At 46.2% G+C, this 17,386-nt stretch overlaps 1 protein-coding gene across 3 annotated transcripts in view; it reads right to left on the bottom strand.

Moving 5' to 3' along the window:
* LOC126257579 (putative epidermal cell surface receptor) overlaps positions 1-17,386 on the bottom strand; it is a 445,086-nt gene that overhangs the window by 163,297 nt on the left and 264,403 nt on the right. For all 3 annotated transcript variants that reach the window (XM_049955577.1, XM_049955575.1, XM_049955576.1), the window contains exon 2: positions 5,717-5,916. In XM_049955577.1, the coding sequence (XP_049811534.1) occupies positions 5,717-5,916 (200 nt within the window). The remainder of the gene's footprint in view (positions 1-5,716; positions 5,917-17,386) is intronic.

Genomic DNA, 17,386 nt, shown 5'->3' on the forward strand with positions numbered 1-17,386 from the left:
ACGTGACATAATTCCTGCGGTTGTGGTCTTTATTAAACATGTCAATACGCCTGAAGATTTCAGCTGCGTAGACATCCAGAAATCTTTTGACACTGTTGACTAGAATACATTCTTTGTCATTCTGAAAGTAGCAAGGTAGCAGAAGTAAAATACAGGAAGCAGCGAAAGGTTATTTACAATATGTATAGAAAGCAGAGTGCAGTTATAAGAGCAATGGAAAGGACTAGTTGAGAAGGGAGTGAGACAGGCTGTAGCCTATCCCCGACGCTATTCAATCTGTACAGTGAGTTAGCACTAAAGAAATCCAAAAAGAATTTACTTAGAGAAGGCATTAAAGCTCAAGGACAAAAAATAAAAACTCCAAGGTTTGCAGATGGCATTGTAATTTTGTGAGAGACAGCGAACCACTTGGAGAACGGTTGAACGAAATGGATAGCGTCTTGAAAGGAGGATGTAAGATGAACATCTACGAAAGTAAAACAAGGGCTTTGGCATGCAATCAAATTAAATAAGACGATGCTGCGGGAATTAGAGTAGGAAATGAGCTCTAAAAGTAGAGAATAGATTTTGCTATTTGGCCGAAGTAGAGAGGATATAAAATGCCGATGGCTATAACCAGGAGAGAATTTTTGAGAAAAAAAGGAATTAGTTAACATCTAATATAAATTTAAGTGTTAGGAAGTCTTCCCCGAACATATTTGTCTGTGCTGTAGCCTTGTAAGGAAGTGAAACGTGGGCGATAAGCAGTTCACAGAAGAAAAAATTAGAAGCTTCTGATATGCGGTTTATACAGAAGAGGTACTGACTCGAACTAAGAGAAAAGAAATGTATGGTACAACTTGACTAAAAGATGGGATATGTCTATAGGACACATTCTGAGTCTTCAAGCAATCGTCAGTTCCATTTTAAAGGAAAGTGAGGGGGTCCGGGGAGTAAAAATTGCACAGAGAAAGTAAGGGATCAATACCGTAAACAGGTTCAAATGGATGTAGGTTGCAGTAGTTTTTGGAGATGACGAGGCTTGCAAAGGATACAGTAGCATCAAACTAGTCTTCGAATTGGAGATTAAAACGGCAATGGACAATAATATAACATTTTCGTTTTTTATCGGTCTGTGGGGTAAAAGAAGCTTTGATGGCATCAAATACTGAAATGGAAGTGAGGTCGATGTTTCGGAAACTGAACTGTAACTGTGGCACATTGAGCTGAATGGTTGCTGCATGTGTATCGTAGAGAAAACAGAGAATAATGAACTGGAAGCATTTGCATTGTATAGGCAGAGGAAGTTGGACGTATAAAGTTCGAAATGAAGGGATACTAACAAGGGAACCTCCCCATCGCACCCCCCTCAGATTTAGTTATAAGTTGGCACAGTGGATAGGCCCTGAAAAACTGAACACAGATCAATCGAGAAAACAGGAAGAAGTTGTGTGGAACTATGAAAAAACTAAGCAAAATATACAAACTGAGTAGTCCATGCGCAAGATAGGCAACATCAAGGACGGTGTAAGTCCAGGAGCGCCGTGGTCCTGTGGTTAGCGTGAGCAACTGCGGAAGGAGAGTACCTTGGTTCAAATCTTCCCTAGAGTGGAAATTTTACTTTCTTTATTTTTGCAAAGTTATGATCTGTCCGTTCGTTCATTGACGTCTCTGTTCAGTGTAATAAGTTTAGTGTCTGTGTTTTGCGACCGCACTGCAAAACCGTGCGATTAGTAGCCGAAAGGACGTGCCTCTCCAATGGAAACCGAAAACATTTGATTGCAAGGTGATAGGTCAACCGATTCCTCTACAGGAAGACACGTCTGATATATTCTATACGACACTGGTGACGGCATGTGCGTCACGACAGGAATATGTTGTCGACCCACCTAACGTGTACACTTGGTGAATGGGTAAAAAGATTCTTCTATCTTGCCAGATTTAGGTTTTCTTGCGGATGTGATACTCATTCCCAAAAAAGTGTGAAAACATAAGAGTTTGTCACATAAACTGCAACAAATGAATGCAACAGTTTCACAGTCGCACAGTTTTGCCTGTGCTGTGTCAAAACATATGTTTTTAACGTTTTCAAATTTTTCCGTGTGTAGACCGTCAAATCCTGCATATGTCCAAGAAAATCTGAACATGTCCTGGAATTTTGGAGAGCGAAGTTGATTATGTGTGAGTGCCTCAACTTTGATAATTGTCTGAAAATTTTCACCCGAGGGAAGACTTGAACCAATGACCTCTCGTTCCGCAGCTGCACTCGCTAACTACGGGACCACGGCGCTCTTGGGGTCACTCTCACCTTGATGTTGCCTATCTTCCACATGGACTACTCAGTTTGTATATTTTGCTTATTTTTTCATAGTTCCACACAACTTGTTCCTGTCTTCTCGATTGATCTGTGTTCAGTTTTTCAAGGCCTGTCCACTGTACCAACTTATAACTAATTCTGAGGGGGGTGCGATGGGGAGGTTCCCTTGTAAGAAGAATAAGCGAGGAAAGAAAACAGGTATCTGAACAGGGGCCGACCGTTGTGATCGAGCGGTTCTAGGCGCTTCAGCCCGGAACCGCGTTGCTGCTACGGTCGCAGGTTCGAATCCTGCCTCGGACATGGATGTGTGTGATGTCTTTAGGTTAGTTAGGTTTAAGTAGTTCTAAGTCCTAGGGGACTGATGACCTCAGATGTTATGTCCCATAGTGCTCAGAGCCATTTGAACCATTTTGAACAGGGAACAGATTGGTGGAGCTTGTGTTTCGACAGTCTGCAGTAGTTAACTTGACACTAGATGGAAAATTCATAGAAGCAAGCAAAGAGGAAGTATATAGATACGGAGAGAGTAGGCAGAAAACCAGCTCAACGTAGGATCAGTTGGAAGACGCGAGAACCCTGTCGAAAAACCTATGAATAACTTGGGGGGAAGAAAGTCCATAATACTGAGAGACTGGACTTCAGGTCTTGGCAGACACAACATTCTCCCTCAAGTTACAAGGATACTTTCGGGCGTTCAGCTAATTATTTCGACTATTGCAAATTATATAGCTCATAATGCATAGATGTGCCAATTATCCTGCCGAAAGTCCACTTGGAAAGCGCGCTAAGTGAAGAATCTGGAAGTGTTCTTCTGCACCCTTCGCATCGCTCCTGCAGAGACGGTGAAGACAAGATTAGAGTAATTACAGCATCCAAGGAGACATTTAAGAGGTCTACTAAGTACCCTCTGCCATCCATTTCATAGTGGTTTGACAGACAGTGTGTATACATGTAATTGTAGACACAGCTTACTTAAAGGACGTCCTTTCATAATTAAAGGTCTAGTTTCATATTGACATAGGGGGAAACGCCATGGAAAAAAAATCTGACAAAAATTTGACCAATAGATGGCTCCGTTAGCGTCACATCAACAGCTCAACATACGCGCGGCACACGGCTGTTCCACAGTTTGCGCCCGGGACGCCCAATATGTCTGTCTCCAGGAATGTTTGCACGCTGCTGGTAAAGCTCTTTTACAAGAACGGTGACCGTGTGCGAATAGCCCTGCAGAAGATCCAGATACTCAAGTGTTTGTAGAAAGGCACTGGTCCTTTGTTCGCTAAGGGACTGGAGAAAACGACTTCAGAATTCGAAAAGACAGGGTCTTTTGAATTGCAGTGTGGCAGAGGGAGGGAAGTACTTGATTTGACGTGTGGCCACAGCATTGCAGGAGGGATCGAGTGGTCGTTTGCAAATATGCAATCCAGGGGAATTGCTTGAACGTTGGACATGCCCGCGAGCGCTGTGCGTAAAATGTTACGAAACATCCTGCATCCGGTCTAAGGCGCTGCTGTCATGGACTGTGTGGCTGATCCTGGCGGAGGTTCGAGTCCTCCCTCGGGCATTGGTGTGTGTGTGTGTGTGTGTGTGTGTTTGTCCTTAGGATAATTTAAGTTAGGTAGTGTGTAAACTTAGGGACTGATAACCTTAGCAGTTAAGTCCCATAAGATTTCACACACATTTTTGAACATCCTGCATCGCTATCCATACAAAAATCACCCATGTTCAGGAGTTACTTCCCGTTGACCTGCCAGCAAGACAAACGTTCGCTCTGGAATTTCTTGCTCGCATGGAAGTGCACAGTGAACGGCCATGGAACATTCTGTGAACAGACGAAGCCCATTTCCATCTCCAAGGACATATCAATACGCAGAACTGCTGAATATGGACAACAGAAAATCCGCACGCACATCACCCGGTACCACTTCATTCTGAAAACTTTACTGTGGGGTGAAGGTTGATCGTATCGTGCATCGTAGAGCGCTATCTTTTCGAGGAGATGAGTCCTGCGGGTTCTGTTACCTGTAGCGCTGGTGGTGGACGCTATGAGTGTCTTTTACGCACCAAAGTCATTTCAACCATTCAATAGCGTGGATTTGTGGGTAGGAATATTTTTATGCAAAATGGCGCTCCCCGAACATTGCACACAGTGAAGCGGCTGTTTCAGAGGTATTTTGGAAATGCAAAAATTGTCAGCCGTCATTTCCCTAGAGACTGGCCGTCCAGATCACCTGATCTTAATCCGTCTGACTTCTGACTGTGGGGTTATCTGAAAGATGTTGTGCTCAGTGCGCGAATTACAAACGCACCTAAAATGGAGGCACCCTCTGTGCAACGCATTATGAACGTGACTCCCGAAACACTCCGACATGTTGTGGAAAGCGCTGTTTCTCGTTTTCAGCTTCTGGCAGAAAACGGTGCACAGCATACTGAGCTTGTCTGGCGCCAGTGGAATTGGATTGGATTGTTTTGGAGAAGAGACCAAACAGCGAGGTCATCGGTCTCATCGGATTAGGGAAGGACGGGAAAGGAAGTCGGCCGTGCCCTTTTAAAGGAACAATCCCGGCATTCGCCTGGAGCGATTTAGGGAAATCACGGAAAACCTAAATCAGGATGGCCGGACGCGGGATTGAACCGTCGTCCTCCAGAATGCGAGTTCAGTGTGCTAACCACTGCGCCACCACGCTCGGTCTCTGGCGCCAGTCTCACGATACTTAGAAACCTATGTAGTTTTGCATTTTTATCCTGTTTGTGGCGCCCAGACAATTAAAAACCGATGTCTTTTGCTTTTTGTGCTGTTTTTGGCTCCAGGAGAATTAAAAAAAAAAGATTTTCCCGTACGATGTGGTACTACCTTGCCGAGGTGGATGGGCTTACTTAAATAACAGTGCCACAACTTGTGCAGTCATGCACATAGAACGGTACGGATGGTGTATTGGACAACTCAACCACAGTCGTCGTATTGCGATTCAGTTGTCATTTGTAGCCGACCTCATTCACGTTGAGACGCTTACAGCGACAATTATTATTAAAATGTTCGTTAAAGTTTTTTGGTTCCTTGGCGTTTCCCCCCGCGTCAATATGATGCCGTTCAAATTTTACGTCATTCTGAGTAGTAGTTCTCTTCCTACAGCGTTTCGAAACTGAAACGTTAATTATGGTCACCCTGTGTATTCGCATTATGGTTTCCAGATATGTTTGTCAAGTCACTCTGCGTCGAAAGTACTTTAAAATATGATATGAATAAAAATCTCATACTCTTGTGTACCTGAAAATGCCTGAAAGACCGTAACTGTTTGAAAGCAATTCACGTAGCAACTGTCGATCTGTTCTACACGTTACGAGTTTCGTACAGCTGTGGAGCAGCAAGTAGCGGAAACATTTCATTGTGCATTATGTACTCTTATATTTAGCACTTACCGTGGAGCTGGCTATTGCGGCAGCCGCGGTGGTTGTGACTGCGCTTGTGGTTGTCGTCGTCGTCATGGAGTCAGATGGAGAAGCGTCCGGTGACGTCGACTGCGACCGAGGAGGCGTGGGTGGCGGGGGCGTGCTGGGGGGCGACGGCGGCGGCGTCTCTGCTGGGAGCACTCCGGGGACCAGGGCCTGCGCCATCACGCCTGCAACAGGGAGCGAACGTTCAGCGTCACAACGACGATGCATTCACGCCGTGTCTCTGTTGGTTGTTCCGCACTTTATCTAAATTGTTTCAGGTGGCCGTGAGACACGGTATCACGGTCATCCAGTCAAGACATTATGCCGTAATGCTTAGCGCACTATTTTAAGAGGGCCATTTACTAAATAATGCAACATATGTTTTTCTAGGCCAGTTTCGGTTGAAATAATGCTGAATTTTTTGTTAGACGTTGTGAAATATTCCCGCTTCAGCCCTTACAGTTTCATGAAGTTCCGATAGGTGGCCACGCTATACGCTGCCTTCAAAACGGCGTCTGTAACGGAGATGTGTTCGAAGCACAGAACCATAATTGAGTTCAAAATGGTTCAAATGGCTCTAAGCACTATGGGACTTAACATCTAAGGTCAACAGTCCCCTAGAACTTAGAACTACTTAAACGTATCGAACTTAATGACATCAAGCACATCCATGCCAGAGGCAGGAATCGAACCTGCGACCGTGGCAGCCGCGTGGTTCCGGACTGAAGCGCCTAGAACCCCCGGCCACAGCGGCCGGCTCTCACTGAGTTCCTTTTGGCGGGAAACCAGAGCATCGCAGATATTCATAGGTGCTTGCAGAATGTGTACGGTGACCTGGCAGTGAAGAAAAGCACGGTGGAATCGTTGGGCGAGTCGTCAGTCATTGTCGCAACAAGATCGTCCAAACCTGTCCCATCTCCCGTGTGCCGGCCGGCCGGCTGCACCAGCTGTAACTCTTGTAGTGTGGGAACGTGCGGACACACTCATTCGAGGTGATCGACGGATCACCATCCAACTCGTCGCTGCTCAACTGGACGTCTCTGTCGGTAGTGCTGACGCACTGGTCTGCCAATTGCGTATTCAAAGATGTGTCGCCACAAAAATGCAAACGAACTTCTGATTCTGCATGACAACGCAAGGCCTCACGTAAGTCTGCGCACCCGAGAGGAACTCACGGAACTTCATTGGACTGTTCTTCCTCACCTTCCCTACAGCCCGGATCTAGCACCTTCCGACTTCCATCTGCTTCGTCCAGTGAAGGATGCACTCTGCGGAAAGCAGTACGTAAATGATGGGGAGCCTATTGATGAAGCAAGACGCTGACACCAACGTCGACCTGTAGAGTGGTACCGTGTGGGCATGCAGGTCATCCCAGTAAGGTGGGCATGCAGGTCATCCCAGTAAGGTGGCATACAGGTCATCCCAGTCGCAGTAAACTGAGATTATGTTGAAAAAATAGGGTTTTGTAGCCGAAAGAGTTGGGAGTAATATGGTGTATTGGAATCCTGAAAAAAAAATGTGTTGCATTACCTGTACGTTGTATGGTAACCGTGGACCTAGAAACGAAGGAGAGGCTCCGTCCCCGCCGCAGCTGCAGTGGTCCACAACCCCACAATAACTACTGCAGTCCATTTCCGTTTCCCCGGGGTTCGGCCCCCTGGGGACCTCCGCAGGGAACGTCTCACACCAGACGAGTGTAAAGTGTAACCCCTATGTTTGCGTGGTAGAGTAATGGTGGTGTGCGCGTACTTGGAGAACTTGTTTGCGCAGCAATCGCCGACATAGTGTAGCCGAGGCGGAATAAGGGGAACCAGCCCGCATTCGCCGAGGCAGATGGAAAACCACCTAAAAACCATCCACAGACTGACCGGCTGAGCGGACCTCGACCCAAGTCCGCCGGGCGGATTTGTGCCGGGGGCCAGACGCTCCTTCCCGCTCCGGAGTTGCATTACTTACTGAACGCCCCTCGTACAACAGAGAAATTACGAATACGCGTCATCGTCTTTCGCTTTGCGTTTCTAGCCCATGGAATACTACACACATACAGTAATCAGTACTCTTGTTGGTAGTCTATTTCATTGCATCACATACTTATAATTTGAAGTCGTCTTTGAGAATTCGCATACGACAGGATTCATCAGGTTTTCCAAAAATATGGTAATAATATTATCTGGCACTGTTTGCTGTGTTTGGCACCAAGACCTACAATCTATCTAATAGTTTATGTCATACTTCTGTTGAACAAGCTCCGTAACGTACATCAGTGTGACTCCACGATCTCAGGGAGTAGTCTGATGACGTCAAAAGTCGACCGTTACGGGGTTAAACCCCCACCTCCGATTCTTAAGGACTGGACACCCATGTATAACAGAGCTTCACACCGCTAATTACTTTAAAAAGGCGTTAATGTGATAAACATGTATGCGAGAAATGTTTTAGAAATTTATTAGATGGCCCTGACTGCTTTCATTCTCGACCACTGGATGACTACTATAGTCTGGGAAATTTGCGCTCCGTTTTAAGCAAAAGCTACTTTTTCACTCATCGCAACGTTTATGAAGCCATATCTCCTGATGTAATTTTGCAGGCACGTTCAGAGGTATATATGGTTATTTTCTGCAAAGTGTGTCGCGGATCGAGTGAACAGTAAAGAAGTAATAAATTAAAAGTCATGCCTGATGCTAAAAATTTACTGCATTAACAGCGAAAATGTAGTAAGCGGTAAACAGTTTTCTTTTCATCATTCTACACTCCTGGAAATGGAAAAAAGAACACATTGACACCGGTGTGTCAGACCCACCATACTTGCTCCGGACACTGCGAGAGGGCTGTACAAGCAATGATCACACGCACGGCACAGCGGACACACCAGGAACCGCGGTGTTGGCCGTCGAATGGCGCTAGCTGCGCAGCATTTGTGCACCGCCGCCGTCAGTGTCAGCCAGTTTGCCGTGGCATACGGAGCTCCATCGCAGTCTTTAACACTGGTAGCATGCCGCGACAGCGTGGACGTGAACCGTATGTGCAGTTGACGGACTTTGAGCGAGGGCGTATAGTGGGCATGCGGGAGGCCGGGTGGACGTACCGCCGAATTGCTCAACACGTGGGGCGTGAGGTCTCCACAGTACATCGATGTTGTCGCCAGTGGTCGGCGGAAGGTGCACGTGCCCGTCGACCTGGGACCGGACCGCAGCGACGCACGGATGCACGCCAAGACCGTAGGATCCTACGCAGTGCCGTAGGGGACCGCACCGCCACTTCCCAGCAAATTAGGGACACTGTTGCTCCTGGGGTATCGGCGAGGACCATTCGCAACCGTCTCCATGAAGCTGGGCTACGGTCCCGCACACCGTTAGGCCGTCTTCCGCTCACGCCCCAACATCGTGCAGCCCGCCTCCAGTGGTGTCGCGACAGGCGTGAATGGAGGGACGAATGGAGACGTGTCGTCTTCAGCGATGAGAGTCGCTTCTGCCTTGGTGCCAATGATGGTCGTATGCGTGTTTGGCGCAGTGCAGGTGAGCGCCACAATCAGGACTGCATACGACCGAGGCACACAGGGCCAACACCCGGCATCATGGTGTGGGGAGCGATCTCCTACACTGGCCGTACACCACTGGTGATCGTCGAGGGGACACTGAATAGTGCACGGTACATCCAAACCGTCATCGAACCCATCGTTCTACCATTCCTAGACCGGCAAGGGAACTTGCTGTTCCAACAGGACAATGCACGTCCGCATGTATCCCGTGCCACCCAACGTGCTCTAGAAGGTGTAAGTCAACTACCCTGGCCAGCAAGATCTCCGGATCTGTCCCCCATTGAGCATGTTTGGGACTGGATGAAGCGTCGTCTCACGCGGTCTGCACGTCCAGCACGAACGCTGGTCCAACTGAGGCGCCAGGTGGAAATGGCATGGCAAGCCGTTCCACAGGACTACATCCAGCATCTCTACGATCGTCTCCATGGGAGAATAGCAGCCTGCATTGCTGCGAAAGGTGGATATACACTGTACTAGTGCCGACATTGTGCATGCTCTGTAGCCTGTGTCTATGTGCCTGTGGTTCTGTCAGTGTGATCATGTGATGTATCTGACCCCAGGAATGTGTCAATAAAGTTTCCCCTTCCTGGGACAATGAATTCACGGTGTTCTTATTTCAATTTCCAGGAGTGTATTAGGATTGGAGGGTGGGGGTGTCAGCGAGGACAAGTTAGGACAACGTAACACCCAGTCCCTGAGCCTAAAAATTGTGTAAAATTTTTTGGATGTCAGTAAGTGTCCTCTTTCTCAAATACTGGATGAATATAGTCTGAGGAAATTGTGCGCCGGTGAGTTACGGTGCCTCAAGACATGTAGGCAATTTCTTACTGTAATACTTGTCTTACTGTGTTAAAGCTTTCACTCAAGATTATGGCTCTTTTAACGGGTAGATTATGGCAGGATTTGAAAGTTTTAAGTTCGACACGCATTTGGTATCGCGCAGCGTGAAGCTGGTTAGTCGTTTACGAATATAGATGTGGCGCCGTGTGTCTTACGCTTTGTGGACAGGTTCTTTCACAAGAGTGTCTACTCGCATTTTACCAAGACCAGGAACAGATTAAGACGACGGATTGGTTTAAGTATGCAAGGCACCGGCTTTGCCGCAGTGGTAATACCGGTTCCAGTCAGATTGTCGAAGTTAAGCGCTGTGGGGCTTGGCTAGCTCTTAGATGGGTGACCGTTCCGCTCTGCCGAGTGCTTTTGGCAAGCGAAGTGCACTCAGCCCTTGTGAGGCGAATTCAGAAGCTACTTGACTAAGAAGTATTGGCTCCGGTCACGAAAACTGAGGACGTTCGCGAGAGCGGTGTGCTGACAACTCGCGTCTCCATATAGGAATCCAGTGAGGCCTATTGGCTGAAGTTGGCACAGAGGTCGGTACGTATGCAAGAACGCTAGAAAGCGTTTCTAAGTAATATGGTAACTTCCCGATTATTTCCACAGTGTCAAAGGTAAATGCAAATGTCGTGTGACTAGGGCTTCCCGTCGGGTAGACCGTTCGCCGGGTGCAAGTCTTTCGATTTGACGCCACTTCGGCGACTTGCGCGTCGATGTGGATGAAATGATGATAATTAGGACAACATAACACCCAGTCCCTGAGCCTAAAAATCTCCGACCCAGCTGGGAATCGAATCCGGGCCCTTAGGATTGACATTCTGTCGCGCTGACCACTCAGACACCGGGGGCGGACGTGTCAAAGGTTATACATAAGATTTGTTTTTGACTCCGCATCAAGCACTGGCGCATACCAGTGACTATTGCGGCCAGCATAATGGTTGAAATAAAATATACGGGATAGTTAAAGTGCAGTTACTCGCAGAGGTCCAGTGTGGGCTGTAATTATAGTATGGCAGCGAAACTTGGTAGATATTCTAATGCGTTAATGTGGAGCCGATTTACGCTGGATAAAAGTTAGTTCCAATCTGTGAATGCAAGAGAGACGTGTAGAAATGTTTCCGTGTGTATTGGATTACGTAATGGGACATGGGTCAGGAGGGTTCAGGGATTTTCCCTGCCTCGAGATGACTGGGTGTCGTGTCTTCTTCATCATCATCATTCATTCCCATTAGGGTCGGAGGAAGGCAATGGCAAACCACCTTCGCTAGGGCCTTGCCAGTACGGCGGTGTGGGTTTCCCGCATCGTCCCCTACGTTCCTCGGAGTATGGGACCTCATCTTCATCATTGGGACATGGGCAGAAAAGGTGAAACACGTGAGAAGGTTGTAACAGCCACTTACACAATTTGTTCAGTATTAACACTGGAGACGTCGACGTGATACGGCATCCTTAAACCGATGTGCCCAACAGCTGCTCGCAGCAGTTTAGGTGGAGCTGAGCGAAGTGTTCCTGTACACCGGCCTTCATATCAGGTAGAGACCGAAAGTGTCTTTCGTAAAAGCTTCCTTTGAGATATATCCAGAGCCAAAAGAATGCATCAGGAAAACCTCTGGAGATAACACGTTCGTGGAATCCCTGCTGGTCTATTGTGAACGCTGGACGACGGATGGTCAAATATTTACCAAGGAAATCGCCAAATAGCAGCGCGTTTTATTTTATTTTTACAATTATTTTCGGCACTTCGATACGCCATCTTCAGGCCGCATATGCACTTCATGTATAGACATTCAGATTTATCGATATTTGTGTACTGGAGCCATCAGTATCTGGACACAGTGAACTCGTTATTCGAGTGCTTCCTTCGAAGACTTGACAATAATCGAGCCTCGAACTACAGGAACCACATGCTGTACAAGAAGCTCTCGATTACGCACCGACGTAACTGTATACCTGACAGTCGCTATGCAGGTATATTCTTCAAAGACGAAAGGACCGAGAATAAAGGTGCTTGTAAATCCACACCACACAGTCACAAACGGCGAGTGCAATGGTGCTTCGTGCACAACACGTGGTTTACCATTACCCCGTCCGCCTCCGGTAGCTGAGTGGTCTGCGCGACAGAATGTCAATCCTAAGGGCCCGGATTCGAGTCCCAGCTGGGTCGGAGATTTTCTCCACTCAGGGAGAGAGTGTTGTGTTATCCTAATCATCATCATTTCATCCCCATCGACGCGCAAGTCGCTGAAGTGGCGACACATCGAAAGACTTGCACCCGGCGAACGGTCTACCCGACGGGAGGCCCTAGTCACACATTTACCATTACCCCAAATACGGCAGTTCTGTATACTCTCTGCATCCTATAGTGTAAAATGTTCATCGTTACTCCGCAGAATATTGCCCGGTCACATGTCATGAACTTCGATTCGTGCCAGAAACCGAATAATAAATGCAGAACGTTGCTGCAGATGATGAGGTTCCAGTTTCTACATTTAAGGGTACCAGTATAAAATAAACCGCAAAACTTTCCGTGCTGTTGACCGTGGGACGGACAATTCCCGTGACACTGAACGAGCATTAGCATTGCCCGAGGCACGTGCTAGATGATCAGTTACAGTAACAGCAACCTCATCAATGTCTTCCAACGGGATTGGACGCCTTCCTCTCCCAAGTGATTTGAATTTTATTACCATCTTCTTCAAATCATTTAAAGATAACGGGACTCTTCTCAGACTTTTCGTCGTTGATACTCTCTCAATTCAGCATTGTAATTGCTGTCGTTCACATAAAACAGTTTTACTAACAGTGCACCGGCTCCCGTATCGATAGCCATACTATTCACTCCCGTTACGCTTTGTCAAATGACATGTGGATATCATACCGTCGTGCAAGAAGTGTAAAGCGGCAGATTTGCACCTGGTGACCACGATTGGAACTCTAGTGTAAGTCGGTTCCGCATTAGCATATCTGCCAAGTTTCTCTGACATACGATTATTACAGCCCACACTGCACCCCTGTGAGTAGCTGCACTTTAATTATAACCGCCTGGTACAAAGACTATACAGATTACAATTAACACCAAACCCCTCGGTGAAGAACAATCTCACAAGTCTGCGATATCTGCAACGCGCTGTAGTGGGCAACGGTAAACTGTGCTTAGCAATTGACATCGGGTAATGGGGACAATTTGCTAGAGTCAACCACCTGCGTCACATCCCGCTCTTGTGTATGAGTAGAGGTGGTAAGAAGCTACGGAGCCCCCGCGTGGTCTGGTGTTGTGATTTGGTGAACGGCACGCCAGCTAGCTGAGGGCCCGCCATCTCGCCGGAGAAAGTGGTCGTCCGTGGCCTTGTTCCGCGCAGCCGGTCTCGGGGCGATGGCCGGGTCGCCGCGCTGCCAATACTCGGCCGGACTCACTGCCGCCTTCTGCCGCGCACTTATCGACGAGACTGGCATATACATGGAGCAGTTAAAACCGATATCTTGGAATGGAAACCTTCAGAATCAGTTCCTAGGCGCCTTCTAATGGAAAACGATAGAAGCAAGAAGTTATGATCTATCGAGTGAGTTCAGGGAAACGCGGGAAATCTACAAGCGGGCGGTGGTTTGGACATTTGAGTCGTGGTCGTTCCGAATGTGAATTCAGGGTCGTGACCACTGCACCAATTCTATCGATATGAATACTACCAAATCGTTTGCCTCATATTAATAAGGGCTTGACCCCTTATACCAGAGCTGGACGAAAATATGGAAACATTGGAGGTATGAATTAAACAACACCTTCAGTCACAACTTTTTCGTGTTTTGTTAACTACACGATGCATTTCGGACCCTGTGGGTCCATCGTCAGGTGTACTTTATCTTAATACATGCTGTATTTCTTCTCCTAAATGAGGTGAAATGCATATTCCTGTCACGAAAAGATTTAACATTAAACCTTTTCATGACAGGAATATTAATTTTACCTCATTCAGGAGAATGAAATACAACGTGTATTAAGACAAAGTACACAAGACGATGGACCCACAGGGTCCGAAATGCATCGTGTAGTTAATAAAACACGAAAAAATTATGACTGAAGGCGTTGTTTACTTCAAACCTCCAATGTTTTGAATACAGTCACGTTTTTAAGCTGCAAATTATGGATAAAATTAAAAAGAAAATATGAAAATACTGCGAGAAGTGCGTGCTTGAGCACAAATGTGGATGCTAGCCAAGCCTCCACGTTGCGCTGTTGTAATTAACAACGATCGGCTCCTGTGTAATGTTCTCAACATGTTGCAACTGCCAGTCGCGGTCAGAACGGCGTTCTGTGTAGTTTTAGTGAATTATGTCCGGGCTAAGCGAACTCGAACGTGGACAAATTGTTGGTGCTCATATCGCATCGCCCTAAGAAAAGTGACAAGTCAAAAAACGGCAATATTTAGTTTGTCACTGAAAAATACGTTTGAAGTGCCCAACGAGCACGAAAAACGTCACATCTCCATCCCGCAATGTGTCCACTTCTGGGCAGTTGTGTCAGTTTTCTTATAGGCTATTTCATGATTCACCATGACAAAGAACAGCGTCGCTTCAGTGTTGCTACTGGCAGGTTGCGTGGTTCATTCATGAAGAGCGGCACATTGTGGGTTGTAGCACCTTTTATGTACAAGGTAAGTTGCATGTAATTTGTATTGTCGTTAATTATTACAATGTCTGTGTGTACATTGTGTCTGTATTTTACCGGTACATTACAACGTCCGTCAGACATGCATGCATGTCTGAAGGAACAGATACTGTTTTGACGATTAAAGCTGTTCCCAATATTACGAAGTTTCGTGCGTTGCAACGTACAAGAAAGGAATAGAAATTTGCGCTGTAAAGAAAATTCATATTGAATCCTTTTTCTCGACGAAAAGTATCACTACGTTATATCAGCTCATTTATGTTTCTATGTTTCCATTAATTGTGTTTCTTAAATTGCACCTAACTGATATTCCTTAATAAACTGTGGTGAAAAACTGGCAAAATTATTACATGAGGGATTTATTTAAAAAAAAACATGTTTTTAGAAAAGCAGGGAAGATGGCACAACTCAAAGAACTAATCAATAGCCGGCCTGTGTGACCGAGCGGTTCTAGGCGCTTCAGTCTGGAACCGCGCGACCGCTACGGTCGCGGGTTCGAATCCTGCCTCGGGCATGGATGTGTGTGTTGTCCTTAGGTTAGTTAGGTTTAAGTAGTTCTAAGTTCTAGGGGACTGATGACCTCAGATGTTAAGTCCCATAGTGCTGAGAGCCATTTGAACCATTTTTGAACTAATCAATACTTACCTGACAGCATCTCGCATTCGAAGCGAACAGAACTACATGTCCATATTATTATTGTAGAGCATATAATGGAATTTATTGCCAGAAATACTTACTTGAAATTTAAAGGAAGTTTTTACTATTTCCCCCCCCCCTTCCCCACCATGAACCATGGACCTTGCCGTTGGTGGGGAGGCTTGCGTACCTCAGCGATACAGATAGCCGTACCGTAGGTGCAACCACAACGGAGGGGTATCTGTTGAGAGGCCAGACAAACGTGTGGTTTCTGAATAGGGGCAGCAGCCTTTTCAGTAGTTGCAAGGGCAACAGTCTGGATGACTGACTGATGTGGCCTTGTAACAATAATCATAACGGCCTTGCTGTGCTGGTACTGCGAACGGCTGAAAGCAAGGGGAAACTACAGCCGTAATTTTTCCCGAGGGCATGCAGCTTTACTGTATGATTAAATGATGATGGCGTCCTCTTGGGTAAAATATTCCGGAGGTAAAATAGTCCCCCATTCGGATCTCCGGGCGGGGACTACTCAAGAGGACGTCGTTATCAGGAGAAAGAAAACTGGCGTTCTACGGATCGGAGCGTGGATTGTCAGATCCCTTAATCGGGCAGGTAGGTTAGAAAATTTAAAAAGGGAAATGGATAGGTTGAAGTTAGATATAGTGGGAATTAGTGAAGTTCGGTGGCAGGAGGAACAAGACTTCTGGTCAGGTGAGTACAGGGTTATAAACACAAAATCAAATAGGGGTAATGCAGGAGTAGGTTTAATAATGAATAGGAAAATAGGAATGCGGGTAAGCTACTACAAACAGCATAGTGAACGCATTATTGTGGCCAAGATAGATACGAAGCCCACACCTACTACAGTATTACAAATTTATATGCCAACTAGCTCTGCAGATGAAATTGAAGAAATGTATGATGAAATAAAAGAAATTATTCTGATCGTGAAGGGAGATGAAAATTTAATAGTCATGGGTGACTGGAATTCGAGTGTAGGAAAAGGGAGAGAAGGAAACATAGTAGGTGAATATGGATTGGGGCTAAGAAATGAAAGAGGAAGCCGCCTGGTAGAATTTTGCACAGAGCACAACATAATCATAGCTAACACTTGGTTTAAGAATCATGAAAGAAGGTTGTATACGTGGAAGAACCCTGGAGATACTAAAAGGTATCAGATAGATTATATAATGGTAAGACAGAGATTTAGGAACCAGGTTTTAAATTGTAAGACATTTCCAGGGGCAGATGTGGACTCTGACCACAATCTATTGGTTATGACCTGTCGATTAAAACTGAAGAAACTGCAAAAAGGTGGGAATTTAAGGAGATGGGACCTGGATAAACTGAAAGAACCAGAGGTTGTACAGAGTTTCAGGGAGAGCATAAGGGAACAATTGACAAGAATGGGGGAAAGAACTACAGTAGAAGAAGAATGGGTAGCTTTGAGGGATGAAGTAGCGAAGGCAGCAGAGGATCAAGTAGGTGAAAAGACGAGGGCTAGTAGAAATCCTTGGGTAACAGAAGAAATATTGAATTTAATCGATGAAAGGAGAAAATATAAAAATGCAGTAAATGAAGCAGGCAAAAAGGAATACAAACGTCTCAAAAATGAGATCGACAGGAAGTGCAAAATGGCTAAGCAGGGATGGCTAGAGGACAAATGTAAGGATGTACAGGCCTATCTCACTAGGGGTAAGATAGATACTGCCTACAGGAAAATTAAAGAGACCTTTGGAGATCAGAGAACGACTTGTATGAATATCAAGAGCTCAGATGGAAACCCAGTTCTAAGCAAAGAAGGGAAAGCAGAAAGGTGGAAGGAGTATATAGAGGGTCTATACAAGGGCGGTGTACTTGAGGACAATTTTATGGAAATGGAAGAGGATTTAGATGAAGATGAAATGGGAGATATGATACTGCGTGAAGAGTTTGACAGAGCACTGAAAGACCTGAGTCGAAACAAGGCCCCCGGAGTAGACAA

The sequence above is a fragment of the Schistocerca nitens genome, chromosome 1, assembly GCF_023898315.1.
Source record: "Schistocerca nitens isolate TAMUIC-IGC-003100 chromosome 1, iqSchNite1.1, whole genome shotgun sequence".
Lineage (NCBI taxonomy): Eukaryota > Metazoa > Arthropoda > Insecta > Orthoptera > Acrididae > Schistocerca > Schistocerca nitens.